The sequence below is a fragment of the Suricata suricatta genome, chromosome 8 (assembly GCF_006229205.1).
Source record: "Suricata suricatta isolate VVHF042 chromosome 8, meerkat_22Aug2017_6uvM2_HiC, whole genome shotgun sequence".
Lineage (NCBI taxonomy): Eukaryota > Metazoa > Chordata > Mammalia > Carnivora > Herpestidae > Suricata > Suricata suricatta.
In genome coordinates, this window is record NC_043707.1 from 132333386 (window position 1) to 132349927 (window position 16542).

General features: G+C 44.0%; 1 protein-coding gene across 5 annotated transcripts in view; it reads right to left on the reverse strand.

Annotated features, from left to right (window-relative positions):
- The window catches only part of PRDM2 (PR/SET domain 2), a 101075-nt gene extending 94158 nt beyond the window's left edge, over positions 1–6917 (reverse strand). For 4 of the 5 annotated variants that reach the window (XR_003911845.1, XM_029947825.1, XM_029947827.1 and 1 more), the window contains exon 1: positions 6836–6909. Coding sequence is in view for 4 of the 5 variants with exons in the window: in XM_029947825.1 (XP_029803685.1) it covers positions 6836–6844 (9 nt within the window). In the remaining variant the exon portion in view is untranslated. Of the gene's footprint in view, positions 1–6835 lie in introns of all 5 variants that reach the window. The other variant, XM_029947824.1, reaches the window with a different exon arrangement.
- Positions 6918–16542: the final 9625 nt, after the last annotated feature.

A 16542-nucleotide genomic window follows, 5' to 3' on the forward strand; every position in this document is an offset into this window, starting at 1 on the left:
GATCAAAAGGAGACAAACACAGGGGCGCCTGGGCGGCACAGTCGGTCGAGTATCTGACTCATGGTCAGAGTTCATAGGACTGGGCCCCACTTCAGGCTCTGTACTGACAGCGCAGAGCCTGCTAGCCTGCTTGGGATTCTCTCTCCCGCTCTCTCTGTCCCCCCCCTGCTTGTGCTCTAAGTAAATAAATAAACTTAAAAAAAGGGTGCGGGGGAGGGAGGATAAATACAAAAGGGCAAGTACTAATGATTCCACTCACGCAAAATTCTAGAACAGGAAAAACCAATCTACAGGGACAGAAAGCTGAAGCCAGGAGAGCCTGCCTGGGGGGAAGGGCTGGGGGGAACAGTAACCACAGAGCAGCGGGGAAGCATTTTGGGGGAGATGGCAGTATTCTGTACCTTGAGAGAACTGAGTGCAGGTATTTGTCAAACTTAAAACTTACACACTTCAAATACATACATGTAAAAAAAATTTTAGGGACGCCTGGGTGGCTCAGTCAGTGAAACATCCAACTTTGGCTCAGGTCATGATCTCCGGGTTCGTGAGTTCGAGCCCTGCGTCGGGCTTCAGACTCTGTGTCTCCCTCTCCCTGCCCCTCCCCTGTTCGCATGTGCTCACTCACGCTTTCGCTCTCATGCGCGCTCTCTCTCTCTCAAAAATAAACTTTATAAAAATTAAAATTAAATTTTAAGTTTATTTATTTTGAGAAACTATGTGTGGCAGAGAGAGAGAGAAAGAATCCCAAGCAGGCTCTGCACTACCAGTGCGGAGCCCAATGTGGGGCCTGAACGCACAACCGTGAGCTCATGACCTGAGCTGAAATCAAGTCAGTCGCTTACCAAACTGAGACACCCAGGCACCTCTCAAATGAGTACATTTTAATGCACATAAATTATACCTCAATGTTGGGCTTTTAAGGTAAAATAAGGAAATGAATTATACACTCTCCTCTTTAAATCACATTCAAAATGAAACCTTAATGGTCCCAGAAAATAAAGGATAAAAATACTGATGCCGTAGAAAAAATTAAATTTTTTAATCAAAATTTTTTTCAAACCCAACTCCAGCATTCCTCTGCTCAAAAGCCTCCAGCGGTTTCCCATCTCCCTAGGCAAAGTCTACTCTGCTCTCTACGCTGACCACAGAGCTGAGCCCACGCCTCCCCGCCTCCATCCGCTCTGCTCCAGGCACACAGCCGCCCTAGAACCGCCTGCTCCCCCCCTCCCCACCCCTACCTCTCCCACAGGCATCAGGAAGGGAACCCCACTCCACGGCATCGTGCGGCAGGACCCTGGCTCTGGCTGCTGCTACATGAGGCCGCGCGTACCACCTGACGTAGGCGATATGTGCTAAGGCTTTTATTTTTAAAAGTACAAAAATAAGCAAGTTTTACTGGTATTTCATTTACATTTGTATCAGTAACTCTTTTTACATACTCCATCCAGAAAATGACCATAAATGATCATACTCATTTTCACCAATTTAAGCACCTAGTTTCTTAAACATCAACTATTTAAAATATTTTTAATGTTTTGATAGAGACAGAGTATGAGTGGCAGGGGGCGTGCAGAGAGCAAAGGAGACACAGAATCTGAAGCAGGCTCCAGGCTCTGAGCCGTCGGCACAGCACCCACTGGGGGCTTGGAACCCACAAACCGTGAGATCATGACCTGAGCCGAACTCAGATGCTCAACTGACTGCGCCCCCCAGGCGCCCCCCAAACACCAACGTAAGCATCAACACTGGAGAGTGCCGCGGTGGCTGACAAAGAGCTCAGACTAAATAAACGTGCCTTCACGCTGAGAATGTGTCATAGTATATCACACTCAGATACGTGCTATTCTACAACAGACTAATGATAATCACCACAGTTCACTGTTGTTACCACCAAAAGACATCCAAGAATCAGTACTAATACTTCAAATTCTGTGAACAACTCTGCTTTGTTTAAACTTGCGAACAAGACTCCTAGCTACTAATCTGGGAGCAAACAATGCGGGGGAGAGGGCATGAAATAAGTTTCCGTTTATTGAAACAGCATTAAATTGCGTTTGGTTAAGGAATGAGCAGAGTATGACCGCAATAACAATACAGAGATGAGGACACCAAATAAAAAGACCTTTGCAGGGTCTCTAGAAAATGACAGTAGTCAAATAGTTCTAAAACACACAAAAAAGTACCCTCTTTTAAAAAGTTCGCAGGCCCATTAAATTGTCCGACTGAAGAAACTATCCTCACAGACGTTAATCTCAATAGTGAACAAACATATTACCATACTCTTGCCCAATAAAGACAAAGGTAATACTCTAAAAAAGGAAATCAGATCACATCACTGTCCAGTGGCTTCCCAGTGCACTTACAATACAACATAGGCTTCTTCCTATGGCCCTCAAGGCTCTATAAATCTGCCGGCCTCTCCGGCCTCTCCCTGACTTCGTCTGGTCTCAGAGGCTCCCTGCTGCTTGCCGCGCTCCAGGCCCTGGCCTGCTCAGTCTGTGTCCTTGAAACAGAAAGCTCATTCCCACCTCAGAGCCTCTGCACTCACTCCTGGCTCGCTCTACCTAGAATTTTCTTTCCCTGGATCTTCATATACCTGGTTCTTGGCTATCACTTGAGTGTCTGTTTTAACTGTTAGTCAGTCACCTCTTTACAGCCGCCTTCTCCAACCACGTAATCCAAAGAAACTAACCACCCCCACTCCCCGCCCCCTGGCTGCCTCCATTCCTCATTCTTTTTCACACTTGTTTCAGGGTCTTCACAGCACTTTCCGCTGTCTACAATGGTCCCGTATTCGCTCTTTAGCTGTCTCTCTCTCTCTCCGGCACGTAAGCTGCAGAGCAGAGCCCTCGCGTTCACCGCGGGATCCACAACACACTGGGGTGCGGTCCCGGCAGAATGAACGAGGGAGCGAATGAACACCCAGAGCCGTGAAGAGAATGGCACTCAGGACGGCTCATCGCAGTTCTCAGGGTTGGATCTGCAGCATCCAGTGATTAAAAGCTTCTTTTGTTCTCTTACTGTACAAAACTTTTATTTAATATCCGGACAGCTCAGCTGCTAAACCGTTTTGCTGCGGGCTACTGGCAATACCGTAGATGGCTGATCTGGATGGAGAAATGCTGCAATCGTAAGCTACTATTGTTGATAGAAAGTTTCAAGTATTAGTAACAACCTGAGTTCGGCAACTGGCAAAGATTCTTTAAAAAAGAAAAAAAACCTACATGTGACTCAATAAATCAGAAATCAAGCCAGCTGCATTACCTCTTTAGGGCTAAAGCTCCCACAAGGCCCCACGTCAATAATATCTCAATAAAGCTGGGGGGGGGATCACGGAGGCCATACCCAAGATACCACAGTTCTCCTCTCCTCCCAGGCACCTGCAGGGTCGCACTGCCCCCAGCCGGCCCGTAACACCGGTTTTGTTTTACATCAGATGTGGCCACGTGACTGGCCTTGGCTAATGGTATGTGAGCACAAGGGATGTGCCTTCATCATCTCTGGTTCTTGAGCATCTACAACGACAGATCCACACGGGATGCGTGGCAAGAACGAGAAATAAACGGATGCTGTATTAAGCCCCTGAGATTTTGGAGCTGCTTTTTGTTGGCTTAGCAAAACAGAGCTCGTCCTGACTGAGAATGGCAGCGTAACACGGTGACTAAGAACCTCAGTTTTGGAATCTGATGAGTGAGGGTGTGAATCCGAGCTCTATCACTCACTGTTTGAGTGGTCGTGGGCAAGCCACGGCCACCTCTCTGGGCCTTAACTGCCTTCGTCCATGAAGCCACTAGAATTCCTGCACTTCACAGAGTGGTCGCAAAGACTAACTTAGTGAGAAAGCACATATGCACTGTTGAGTGGAGCGCCTGGCATGCTGGTTAAGCACTCAGCAGACAGGAAGTGGTATTAACCTAGCATGTCTATTTTAAGCTACTATGAGCATATTCGCATTATGGAACTTTGCTCACCTTCGATATTCTATGAAGTAAAGCATTCTCAACTCTTTATTCAATGAGAAAGTCATTTATAACGATTCTCCCAGATATATCTATGGGGGGAAAAAAAGAAGGAAAATAGTGGAACATCTCAAAAGTTAAATAGTGGGACAGGTGTGGAATGTTAATGAAGTAAAGGATACCTGTGATTTAAAATGGAGAGAACAGAAAACGGGAGAAGGAAGTCGGGAAGCAGAATGGCTCTCCTCTTGTCTGCCAACCAGCCTGGATGGTGTTGGAAGGAACAAAGGCTCACAGGCTAAGCAAGTGGAGTTCCAAGCCGGGAAGATAAGACAAGGGGTAAGTGTTGAAGGGAGAACAAACCAAAAGAGAAAGAAGGACAAAGAGCATGTGGCTCTGGAGGCTTTGTGCAGCCCGGGACCAGGGTCAGAGACAGCCTGGTGAGCTCCCACTCCAGGAACGCCTCGGAAGCCATGGCAAGACTGGGCAGTTCAGATCGTTGCTTCAACAGTCAGTGCTTAATACACTGTGAGACTTTGGAGTCGGTTGTTTCTTCTAAAGGACTCACTTAAAAAGAGTATGGTCTGCTCGCTCAGAGGATCCTTTGGTCCCTAAAACTCAACCAGCAAACACCATCTGAATGAATGATAGAGTGCTACTGTCTTCGAGACCATTCCCACCATAAGAGATAGATCTGACTGCTAAAATTCATCTAAGTAAAGCTGCCTGGTGCCTAGAGGGAATAATCTGACCCTAACGTCACCACTAAGATTTTAATTAAGAATCAATCTGGTTCAGGGGTGCCTGGCTGGCTTAATTGGTGGAGCATGTGGCTCTCGACCTCAGGGCCGTGAGTTCGAGCCCCACTTTGGGTACAGAGATTGCTTAAACAAATAAACTTAAAAAAAAAACAATCTGCTTCAAGTTAAAACGTTTTCAATATCCAAATTTTTTGTGTCGTTACTTTGAAGTTTCTTGAGCACTGACTGCACACTTTCAAGGGCAACATAAAAATAAGAGGAAAAAATATAAAATGTCCCAAAACAATTCTTAACTTTGAAAAAGCACTGAGTCAAGTGTTGAAAACGACCCACAGGTTTTACGCCATGACATAACAATCAGATCTAAATGTCGTGCAACTGATATCCCTCAGATGCCGAAACTGTACCTAAAGATGCTGAAGATTTTAGTCATAAAAAGTGGCAACTTTTATAATCCAAATGAAAGTTTCATTGCTACCAGACCACTTAAATTACATCCAAATCAGAAATGTGCTAACCATTAAAAACATAAGAGGACACTTTTCCCCTGATGCTTGGCATCAAAGGCAGTCTTCCGCGGATCTGACATTAAAACTTGTCAAAAACAAAATGAAACTGTGAAAGAGCCAGAAAAGCCGGGTTGTTGCTAGAACGCTTCTGAATGGCATGTGGACTGTCCCCGCACACAAGGTCACTGGACCTAAGGGGAGCCACAGAGTTAAAAGGGTGAGGTGTCCAACAGGTCGAAATGCGCTACAAATAAAACATCAGCAGCCTGACGCGGTGTAAGAATTGATGCGTTGTTCGCCTCAGGGTAGAGCTGTGGCCCCGGAGGGAACCGGCCGCCGAGCAGGGAGACGACAACGCAGCGCTGACATCTGGACCCCACTCTGGAAGCTCCCGCGCCCGTTCCAATCCCGGATCGAGAGTCTCCCAACGACACATACGTGTGCACGTAACTTTGAGGAACCACGACGAGGGCAATCCACTGTTCTCTCTCCCCCTCCCCCATCGGGCCATTTCAAAAATAATTTGGCTTCAAAAGCATGTCAGTAAATCCGCAAGTTGTAAAATAATAGGAACCATGTGCCCCATGTGCTCGCCAGATTCATCTTTTATGATGTATGGTCCTCCGCATTAAAATGAACGTATTTTTGATAAAGAAAAGTAATGAAACGAAATCAAAAGAATCCATTCCAAAAAATTCACATTCTCTCAATGCAACCCGGGACTGAACTCCACTAAATGCAGCCCACTCTAATAAGAGTGGGGCCCCAGTCAGAAGCACCTGTATGACGAAAAGGTACCCCAAACCTCGGGTAGTGAGGCATAGAACGTGTTTTCAAGTCTGATAGTTTTTAGCCTAACACTGCAAATCAGACTTCACATTTTTAAGTTTGTCTTTCATATTTTCTAAATGTTTGTGCCGATCTCAAGAGTGTTTCTAACACCCACGAATTGCTGTAACTACAAGTAAAATGATAATACACCAGAAAATAAGAATGCTAGCTCAGAACACATTAGGTCCATGTAACTGGTTTTACTTAGCAGAACAGCCCTGAGGCTCCAGAAATCTCCGCAGCAGAACTGTTTCATCCCCAGGCAGCTCCAGGCGGGCTTCCACTGAGAAACACGTCTTACATTTCAGTATCTGCCTTCTTGTTTGTATTCTCTTAACAGAATACAGCACTCAGGGACAGAGTGCTTATAAAGTTTCCCACTTGATCAGTTTCAGTCTCTAAAAACAAATTTCAATCTTTCCTTTTCAACCAGTGGATAATTTACAAAATAAAAAAAATTAAAAATGAAAGCTTGATAAGCTTCAAAACAAAACCAAAAAATGAACACCACAATGCGGCAGGGAAAAGTAAAAACAGAGCGTCCGAACTAAGGTCTCAAAGACTCGGTCACCCGCACAGGCGTCCTCTGAAACGCCACGCCACGTCCGAACAGAGCACTCGCCCCTCCAACAAACGCACACTATGGTTAATGGTGCGAAGAAACAGAAAAGAAAATTGGGGGAAAATGAATGTGTGTGTTTTGATCTTTCAAAAACCAAGAACTGGTCTAGCATCTAGGTAATGTATTTGTATAAATTCTTATTTTTAAACTCACCTGATTCATTTTCAATTCCTGTTGTGTTCTGAAAAGTTACACACAACAAAGAAACTTCTTTGATTACATGAGCCCTAAAAAGAAAAACAGACAATTGTAATATGTACCTGCCTACACATTTACAGTGATTTAAAACCACATACAGAACTGTAGAGTTTGCTCAAAGGGCTATTCATAAAGCAACTCCATGCCGGATCAACTTCCATCTATGCTGAGAGCTTACTTTGCAGATTTATTATCTACAATAAAATAGATTTCTTACTAATCTTTACTAGGCCCTCATTGTACTCTACAATTGAAAGCAGACTCATTAGAATGACATCAAATTTTTGCTGCGAAATTGCATCATTCCTAAGAAAAAACAGATTAGCTCTGTTAATAGAAACACAAAGCATTGCTGAGTAATTTATTATGCAATGTAAATGTTTTTCTTTTACTTATAGCAATACTGTGCTGAACACAAACACAATTAGACCCTTTACATTATTTAGTTTTTCAGGCTCCTGAAGTAGAAAGGTGCATTTACTAACATTTCCATGGGGAGTCCTCTTGGAGGAATAAAACAAAAACCTTGTAGTAAAATACAAATGTTTGGAAAGAACTGCAACATTCCTTTAAAATCTTTATTCGTATATTCATAGTATACTACAACGACACGACAAAGTCATTCCTTGTAAATGCGTGTGACACACTTGTTTCTAAGTGACCATCGCGAAGGCAGGCCTCTCTGCCGCGTGTACCCTAGGAGTCGTGGAAGCCACTCACAGTAAATGAAAGTCGTGCTGCCTTCAGCAGCACTTCCAGAGAGGCGTTCTGGAAGTTTCCAGGAGCTACAGGCACACATACCAGCAGGCACAGGTCTCCTATTTTTTCTTTTTTTTTTCCTAAAACATTTTTTTTAATATTTATTTATTCTTGGGAGACAGAGACAGAGTGCAAGCATGAGAGGGGCAGAGAGGGAGACACAGAATCCGAAGCAGGCTCCAGGCTCTAAGCTGTCAGCACAGAGCCTGACGTGGGGCTTGAACCCACAAAGCACGAGATCATGACCTGGGCCGAAGTCGGATGCTTAACCGACTGAGCCACCCAGGCACCTTGGTCTCCTATTTTTTCATGGATTTGCTTTCATAAATCATCCTTCCTTCCTAGATCTACAATACCCCGCTCACATTGTAGAATTTATGTTCTAATTGTTAACAAACAAAGGAACGTGGGACATTGTTCATCTCAGAGGAAATGCTGCCTGCACACTATCATAAAAAGCAGTGCTTTGGCATTTTACCCCAGTTCATTAACACGAACAGTTTTGGGTTTTTTCCCCCTTGAGCTATAACCACACTCACCTTGCCCACCTTTAATAGCCAAAGGTACTGTGTTTAAGTTAGGGCCTGCTCATCTGAACTAGTCTTTATTCACAAGGGGCACCGGGAAACGGGATCCCTAACTTGCATCTTGTTCGAGAGCTCAGGGCTAGCCAAACCAATATAGACTCTTCATGAGGAAACACTCAGGAAATATGACTTCAGATAACTGGAGGTTAGCCCTTGAGGTCCATTCCTTTACATTTTAATATTGAGCATCTTTCTTATATATATTTAACATGTCTTCCCGTAGTATACATCTCCCACTGAACATAATCGATCCTTTTCTATGAGACTTAGAAGTGTTACAAAGTTCAAAGTGATGAGGTTAGTGGCCCCAGGGGTGCTCCCCTCAACCCCCTCTGTCACCAATGCCTACTGAAGGCCACACAGTCCGCTAGGAGAGCCGCGAGGGACACCCTGGCACCCAGAAGTGAATAAAATGTCAGCGGTTTCACCTACCCTCTTACTAAGCTTTTATGGATGGATTTGCTAACATCGGCCACAGGGAATTCTCTTTAAGGAACAAAAACAAATAAAGAAACAAAAAAACACACCCAGAACAAAACAAAACAAAAAAAGCCAATACTGTAATAAGGGATCTTTTGGAAAGAGCTATGATGCTTTACCATTTCCTTCAGCCGGTCGTGTCCTTCTCAGAAGTATCTTCGGCAGCATCACTGAAACTATCCCTGACGGTGCTCCCCCTAAGACCGGCAGGTACCGTGTGCCTCCTTCACAGAATTCAGCCCCGCTGATTTTTACAAAGTTAAGTGCTAGCACCTTCAACTAACAAGTTCAAGGAGATTAGGATAACTCAGCCACAGTCTTAATAGTTGGTTTCTGCTATTGCTTCTTTTTAAAAAAATTGTTGACTTCTTTATTCTGAGAGAGAGAGAGAGAAAGAGAGAGAGAGGGAGAGAGAGAGAAAGAAAGGGAAAGAGAGAATCCCAAGCTGGCTCCATGCGGTAAGGGCAGAGCCCAATGCGAGGCTCAATCTCACGAACCATGAGATCACGACCTGAGCCAAAATCAAGAATCAGATGCTCAACCGACTGAGCCACCCAAGCGCCCCTCTGCTACTGCTTCTTAACCGTACTTCACCAACTTTTACTCCTGCCTCCCCTGAACGTCCACTAGGTGTGTGTCAACCATCGTTCTCAGCAATAGGCAGAAAATCCATGTCCACTAGGGAAAGGGACCCGCAGACCCGCAACAAAAAAAATTAGTAAACTGTGCGGATCAGATAACAAAAGTGCTTTACGCAAAAATAAAGAGGTGGTGGGGAGAGGGAGGCAGGAATCACGGGCTCTGTCTCTGGGAAACCGACAGTCAGTACAGCCAGAACAGGCCGCTGGAAGAAAAGGACACCTGCATAGAAGCCGGGGGAAGAGCTGTGGGCCAGGAAAGCATAGGAAGGAGCATCCTACAGAAGTGGGACCGTGAAGCGAGAAACCGCATTCGGCCGCGTGCCTGGGTGTCCAAGGGAGGGCCAGGATGGAGACCAGGAAAGTGGAGGAGGTGACTCAGGAAGGCAGGGGGAGTGGCAGGGGAGGCACATGAAGTGTGGGTTCAGCAAGGTAAGCACTGCTCACCAGAATGGCTGGAGCTCTTCCACTCGGGGATGGAACGCCACTGGGAGGCTCGGGGGGAGGGGGGGCACGAGGGGGACAAACCTACTGTGACCTAAGTTTAAAAAGAGACTGTAAGGGAACACGGGGCAGGCAGGCAGGTATCTCTGGAGGCTAGCAGACCTCTGAGGAGGCTAATGCGCCAATCTAGGTAAGAGATGATGATGGCATGGCCCAGTGAAGAGACGTGAGAAGTCACCAGGTCCTGGATAGATTTTAAAAACAGAGCCCTCAAAATCTGCTGCCACAGGAGATGTTAGGTATGAAAGAAGAGCAAGTCAGGGAGGACACCACGATTATCCTAAGGACAAGGGAGGATGAAGCTGCCATTTTCTTTCACCGAAGGAGATGTTGCCGCCTCCTTTCCAACTGCTTTTCATTGCCTTTCTCCTCTTCACTGAACATTGTCTTTTTTTTCCTTTCCCACCCCTTTTGCAGCTGCTGGCTCACAGGCACAAATAACTGAGATCCCACAGCCTCCAATCCCAAAGAACTCAAGAAAGTATTCAGAATGTTTCAGTCCTTCATTTGTTTCTCAGTGACTCTCTTTTTCTTACTAAAAAGTCACAATGTAACTGAGGTTGCTAACTGACTAACAAGCCTCTCTCTGACTTTCTGCACTGTCTGTTCCTTCCTTGTCCTAACAGGAATCCGCTCATCATTCCTGTCCAGAGAAAAGGATCTTAACACCTTTGTTTTTAGGAACTCACTCACATACGTGCATGCTTGGACCCTCTTCTCCATCACTTCTAATCCCAACTGCCAAAAACCAGATTCTCGTTTTTTTTCTCTCTACTCACATCATCATCAATCACGTACCTAAAATATTTTACGTCAAAAGCATTGCAAATCAACACTGACTTCTCAAATAATATTTTAAAAATGAAATCTTTCGCTAAACTATACTGAAAACAAGGGATGTTAAACACAAGAACTGAGAATTCGGCAGTGGCTCTCAACAGAACACACTGCGTTCGGGACACCGGGCAGCTAACCCTCGCCCCGTCCGGTCCATCACAGCCATCTAGCCCCGCCCTGCACAATCGAGGCCGGCAGTGCCTCTGACCATCTTGAAAGTCAGAAATACCTGCACAGCTCCCCAGATGACCTCTGCCCCTCCCACCTGAGACCCTCTGAACTGTAATAACCATGTAACCAGCTGCAATGTGACAATAAATTTGAAAGCAACTACAGACTCTCTGAAAATAGTTTCTGAAGTAACTTAAGATTCCTCCAGCAATGTATAGCCCCTGGCAATCCTGCATATTTTCATACTCAGTGTTGACTTCGACAGCACTATTTTCACATACCCACTTAACTAACATAGAATCTCAAGGTCAAATTTTTATCATATGTACGAACTTGAACCAACAATCCTATCAGTGTAGAGGCAGAGAGAAATCTTTCCATACCTATCACTGAAACTTACCACTTCTATCTTTAGGGGAAAAAATAGCTAAACAGTTAAATGCCTCTGGTTTTCCGATGGTAAATATTGAACATCTTAAAATCCCGAGGATTTCTCCTACCCTGGGTTATGCCCTTAGTTTCTTTTTTGGATTTCTATACCTGACCAAACCTCCCTGAATAGTTCTGCATGTCGCTTCCATTCCAGCTTGCCAACATTTATCAGATAAATTACATTAAGCAGATAGACAAATGAAGAGTATGTGAATCTTTATCATCAACTGTACTCTACTAATAGCATACATTCTTCGAAAAGTAAGAGCTCGATGTTGATTTTACATATCAGTGGCTTTAATAATATACATGTACTTAACTTCTCAAGATATTGCTCCCAAATTTTAGGACAATTCATCCTCACAAGTATTTAATTTAATAATATTATAAACATGATTTGATGATACATGACCAGTATCAATGCAGCAACAATAATATAATTAAGGTCTTTATTTCAACAATGGTCCCTTGAAGTGTCAACACAACTTCAAGGACTGCTAAGCTCCTGTCCTCTGACATGAAGGTCAAGAGACCAGAAAATGGAGAGATACATGGGACACCCCGGTCCCTAGGTCAGACCAGCCCAGCAGCCCCGGGCACATCGCCATCACCCATCACCCATCACCCGTCCTCAGAGACAAGGCAGATTAAACTGAAGACAGACACAAAGTGACATGAATGCAACACATGTAACAGGGTAAACTGTCACATCTCCCCTTTGCACCTCACAAAATCGACAAAACTACATGAGAGGCAAAGTAAAAGCAACAGTAGATTCTCTAAGATTAGTTTAAATCTGAAAAGGAAGAGAGAATTAGGAAGATAACTATTTGATTTGATTTGCATATTCACCTTTCAGTCATTTTACAATTATTCTTTCAGGTCATTTTAGATCTTTTGGAGCTATTTGGAAAATAACTAATTAAATTTGCAACAGAGTCATTAATATTTATTTTATAATTATTTTAAGTTATAAAAAAATGCACATTGTAATCTCAAGACTCAGAAGAAACTAACTTTTAAGGCTCAGGAAGCAACAGATAGCTTACAGACAAACAGTAAAAGAAAAATAAGAAAACCACTATGGAATATCAAAATGTAAAAGGACCATAAATGCCCTAAAAATGTGGACTAGATGCAAAGAAAAGTTTTCAAAATACCAAGTTGTGAAAGAAGTCTTAGAAAGTTTATGGCCGATATAAGATAAAATATTCCAAAACTAATCACAGCATAAAGTAGATCTTTCATGGTAAGTAAGTATCATTGCAGAAAATGCAGAGATGATTCAGCTTTGAGTGGAGTAGATTTCTAGTGTTTAACATTGATTTTAACTTACTCTGACCAAAAGATTCTTGAAATCCAGGAACTTCTAGAAAAACAGTAAAAATATCTAAACTATGCCGAATTCGCAAAAGCAGCTTCATTAATTTACAGAGCTAGCCTATTTGTTACTAAAAACTACCACTAGCAGAAGAATAGAATCACCAAATTACAATCTATAAACTCAAGGTATCAATAATGAAACCATTTAGCACTCACATTAAGCAAAACCACGTAATTCTTAAATATTGAATCTGCCCAGGAATTTGCTAAATAACAAATACAATTTCACGAGAATAATCATCTAGAACACCTACTTTCACACTAAAAAATATACTCCCAACTCCCCTTGTAAAAGGCAGATTTTACTACCATATTAAATAAGCCAAAGTGAAAAATCAAACCGGATACGTTTATCATTTTAAGAATAAAGAGGTCATGGGCACCTCTGTGTGTGTGTGTGTGTGTGTGTGTGTGTGTAAAGAGAAAGAGACTGAGAACGTGGCAAAGATTCGGTGAGTGTGAACTCTGCTTCCTGACACCCACAGGCTCCCATCTCTGCCATCTACAATGATTTCTACCCTTCTACCACAAAAAGGCAATCACGTAACACAATGTATGACATAGGAATTCCTCTGCTGAAAAGTAAATGAGATTTTAATAGAATGCTCCCAAAAAACCTGTCATTTCTCCCACTTCAATAAAGTGGTTTCCCCAATGAGGCCAAGAATACTACGGACAAGAAAAATCCCAGGGCCTGATTTTCCAAACTCGTGGAGCAAGGTGTCCGAACACAAACCTAAATAGAGTCCAGCAAATCTCCTCCAAGTGGGAGAATCTGATCCTGACAAGGCGGCTTCCCCGAGAAGGAAGTTCGGAAAAACAGAAAGTCTGTTGCTCTGAATGGCTTCAATGCTGCAGAAATCCAATGACAAAATGAGGCTGATTGGAGCTTTTGTTTGAAATATGTAAGTTAACACCACAGAAGAATGTTAAATAAGAGAAAGCACTGTAAAGCTGAATTTAGATTATGGCGTCCTGGGGGGTTTTTTCCTCCCTTAGAGTATCTCTACAGGGGGGAAAAAAGGGAGAGACTCAAGAAAACTTTTTCATAAAACATTGCTTCAAGCACCCATTAATGAAGAGCTAGCTTTGCTCTTCGGAACAAGTAGCAAATGCGGGTCATCAGTTACGTGGTTTATGGGAGGAGCAGCTGCTAACAAATGCTCCCGCCTTCCTTTTGATTAAATTCACACACCCAGGCCATCATCTTCCACGGAGCATGTTACTTATTACATCACAAATTTCAGGCTTTGTTTTATAGAGTTTCTACGGTAACTCCCTCTAACCCCACAATTTAAAATACCCAGTTTCCCTAAAGAAATTAAAACATACCATGCTCACCTCAACATAGTCCTCTGCCATTCCACCTCATGGCACTAAAAACAAAAGAATCACTGTCCATTTTCCCAGATGAACTAACTCCATCAAATTAAAATACCCTTTAATTAAGTTAATTTCTGGGGCGCCTGGGTGGCTCAGTCAGCTGAGCATCCAACTTTGGCTCAGATCATGATCTCAAGGTTCGTGGGTTCGAGCCCCTCGTCGGGCTCTGTGCTGACAGCTAGCTCAGAGCCTAGAGCCTGTCTTCGGATTCTGTGTCTCCCTCTCTCTCTGACCCTCCCCTGCTCACTCACTCTCTCTCTCTCTCTTCCTCTCTCTCAAAAATAAATAAAAAAATTTTTTTTAATTGTAGTAAACAATAAAAAGAAATTTACAAAAAAATAAGAAGTTAATTTCCTTTCCTTATTTTCAAGGCGACCTGACAAGAAGCCTAAATGTGTGACTCCATCTGGAGAGATGGCTGGGTGGGAACACAAATGCCACAAATGCTCTCGGGCCAGGCCCCCAGCTCTGCAGCCCAGCGGGGCTCCCGCCTCTCCTCCAAGTTCAGCTTAACCAACTGCTGACGGCACTTTCTGCCAAACAGCATTCAAACCAAAGCAGTTCCTATAAAATGATACTTTTCTGATATTTCCCTCTGTTAGACATGCAGAAATTTTAAGTAGTTTTCAAAGGAAAATCAAGTCAATTCTTTCCTAACACTTAAATGTCAAGCTTCCAGCTCAAACACAAAATTTCTAAAGCAAGATGCCTCATGGTGGTTCATTTCACAATCCCCGAAATAGAGGAGCCCTCAGTTGAGCCCTGAGTCAAGGTTTTTCCACTGGCATTGCCAGTACAGATGTTATTTTTGAGATTAAACACTTAAAATTGAGGGATTTTCAGGAACCCTAAAACATACTCGTGAACTTCCTGGAAAACGGAAGCCACCTTCCGGAACACGGGGCTCCGGCGCTGGCCCTCGCACTCACTTTCTCACGCAAGCTAACAGAATCACCTTCCAAGTGGCTGCTCAGAGCTTTTCTGATTTTTCCCACACGATAAAATACACGGGAAAACTCATCTTCCACAACCACACAGAAATGACAAGGCTTCCTGAATTCATGAGCAAAGAACCTAAAGCAAAACTGGGAGCTCTCCCAGACGGACGGACAACTTCACGGAGCCCTGCTAAGACCCGGACACACTCGATGTCGCTGCAAGACGCGAGGTCTTCTCCCAAAAGTTTATTAAGGTATTCGTTATCTTGGTAGGGAGTGACTCACTCAACTTTAAATAAAGTCTGAGGTTTAGGGTCTATCCTCTAAATATGCAAGTACTTCTGTTCGCGAGAGTGTTTTGAAATAACAGCAACACCTACTGTCTGCAGAGCAATGTTTGGGAATTGCTCTCCAGTTTGAGTGGCCCTGGTTACATACATAAGTTTTTACTTTTGAAGGGAAAGCAGGATTCCAAATAAAGTATCTGTAGTTCTCACTTCAAGGTAAAGACACATATCTCCCCTATGTCCGATAGAAAGAATGAAAGCCTACCTTTGGCCACTATCAGCAATGGTAAACCAAAGAGCATGGCCACTTAAGGCTGTGCACAGAAACAGTAACAGATGAAACGGGAGTTTGCAGACAATGTAAACGCGACCCCATGGGTCGGGGTCCCCAGATGCGTGAGGGGTCATCCCATCCCTCCTCCCTCTGGATCCACCCCAAAGGCCCTGAAGGTCTTTGAGGAAAGATGCAAGAGGAATTCTTTAAAGGCAGAGCCTGTGAACACATGCAACTGGGAGACAAGGGCCAGGAGCCTGATTCCACGACTGCCCGTCAGGAAAGCAGCCTCCAACACCTGGGATGAGCAGCGTGGAGCCACCCGGGGTCTCTGACTGAGGAATGCTACAAACAAAACAACGTCTAACGGTTTAGAAAGATTAAATGGACAGGAAAGAGTGAGATGGGGAGAGGGCAGCCAGAAACACTGGGACCAGGCGAGTAGGGTAAGAATCCGAGATGATACATAAGGGTTTGAACCACAGACAACAGCTGCAAAGAAACAAAATATATGACCACCAGGACACACAGGAAGAAGAGACAAAATGTGTCTTCGAACTGAACAGGAAACAAAAGAGATGGTGAAGAGGAGTCCAGAATATGCAGTGTGACTGACTGCAAGAATGACCGTGTTTTAAAAGACAGAGCAGCCAGAGTGGAAGTGGAAGGTGGAGAGCTCCATTCTAGACTCTGAGGAGAGGCCAGGCATCCACATAGAAAGCCTGCATCCTGGGGCGCCGGGGTGGCTCAGTCGGTTAAGCCTCCAACTTCGGCCCAGGTCAGATCTCACGTTCGTGGGTTCGAGCCTCGCGTCAGGCTCTGTGCTGACAGCTAGCTCAGAGCCTGGAGTCTGTTTCAGATTCTGTGTCTCCCTCTCTCTGACCCTCCCCCCTCATGCTCTGTCTCTTCTATATCAAAAAAATAAATAAAACATTAAAAAATTTAAAAAAAAAAACCTGCATCCATTAAGGGGGGGGGGGGGGAGTCCC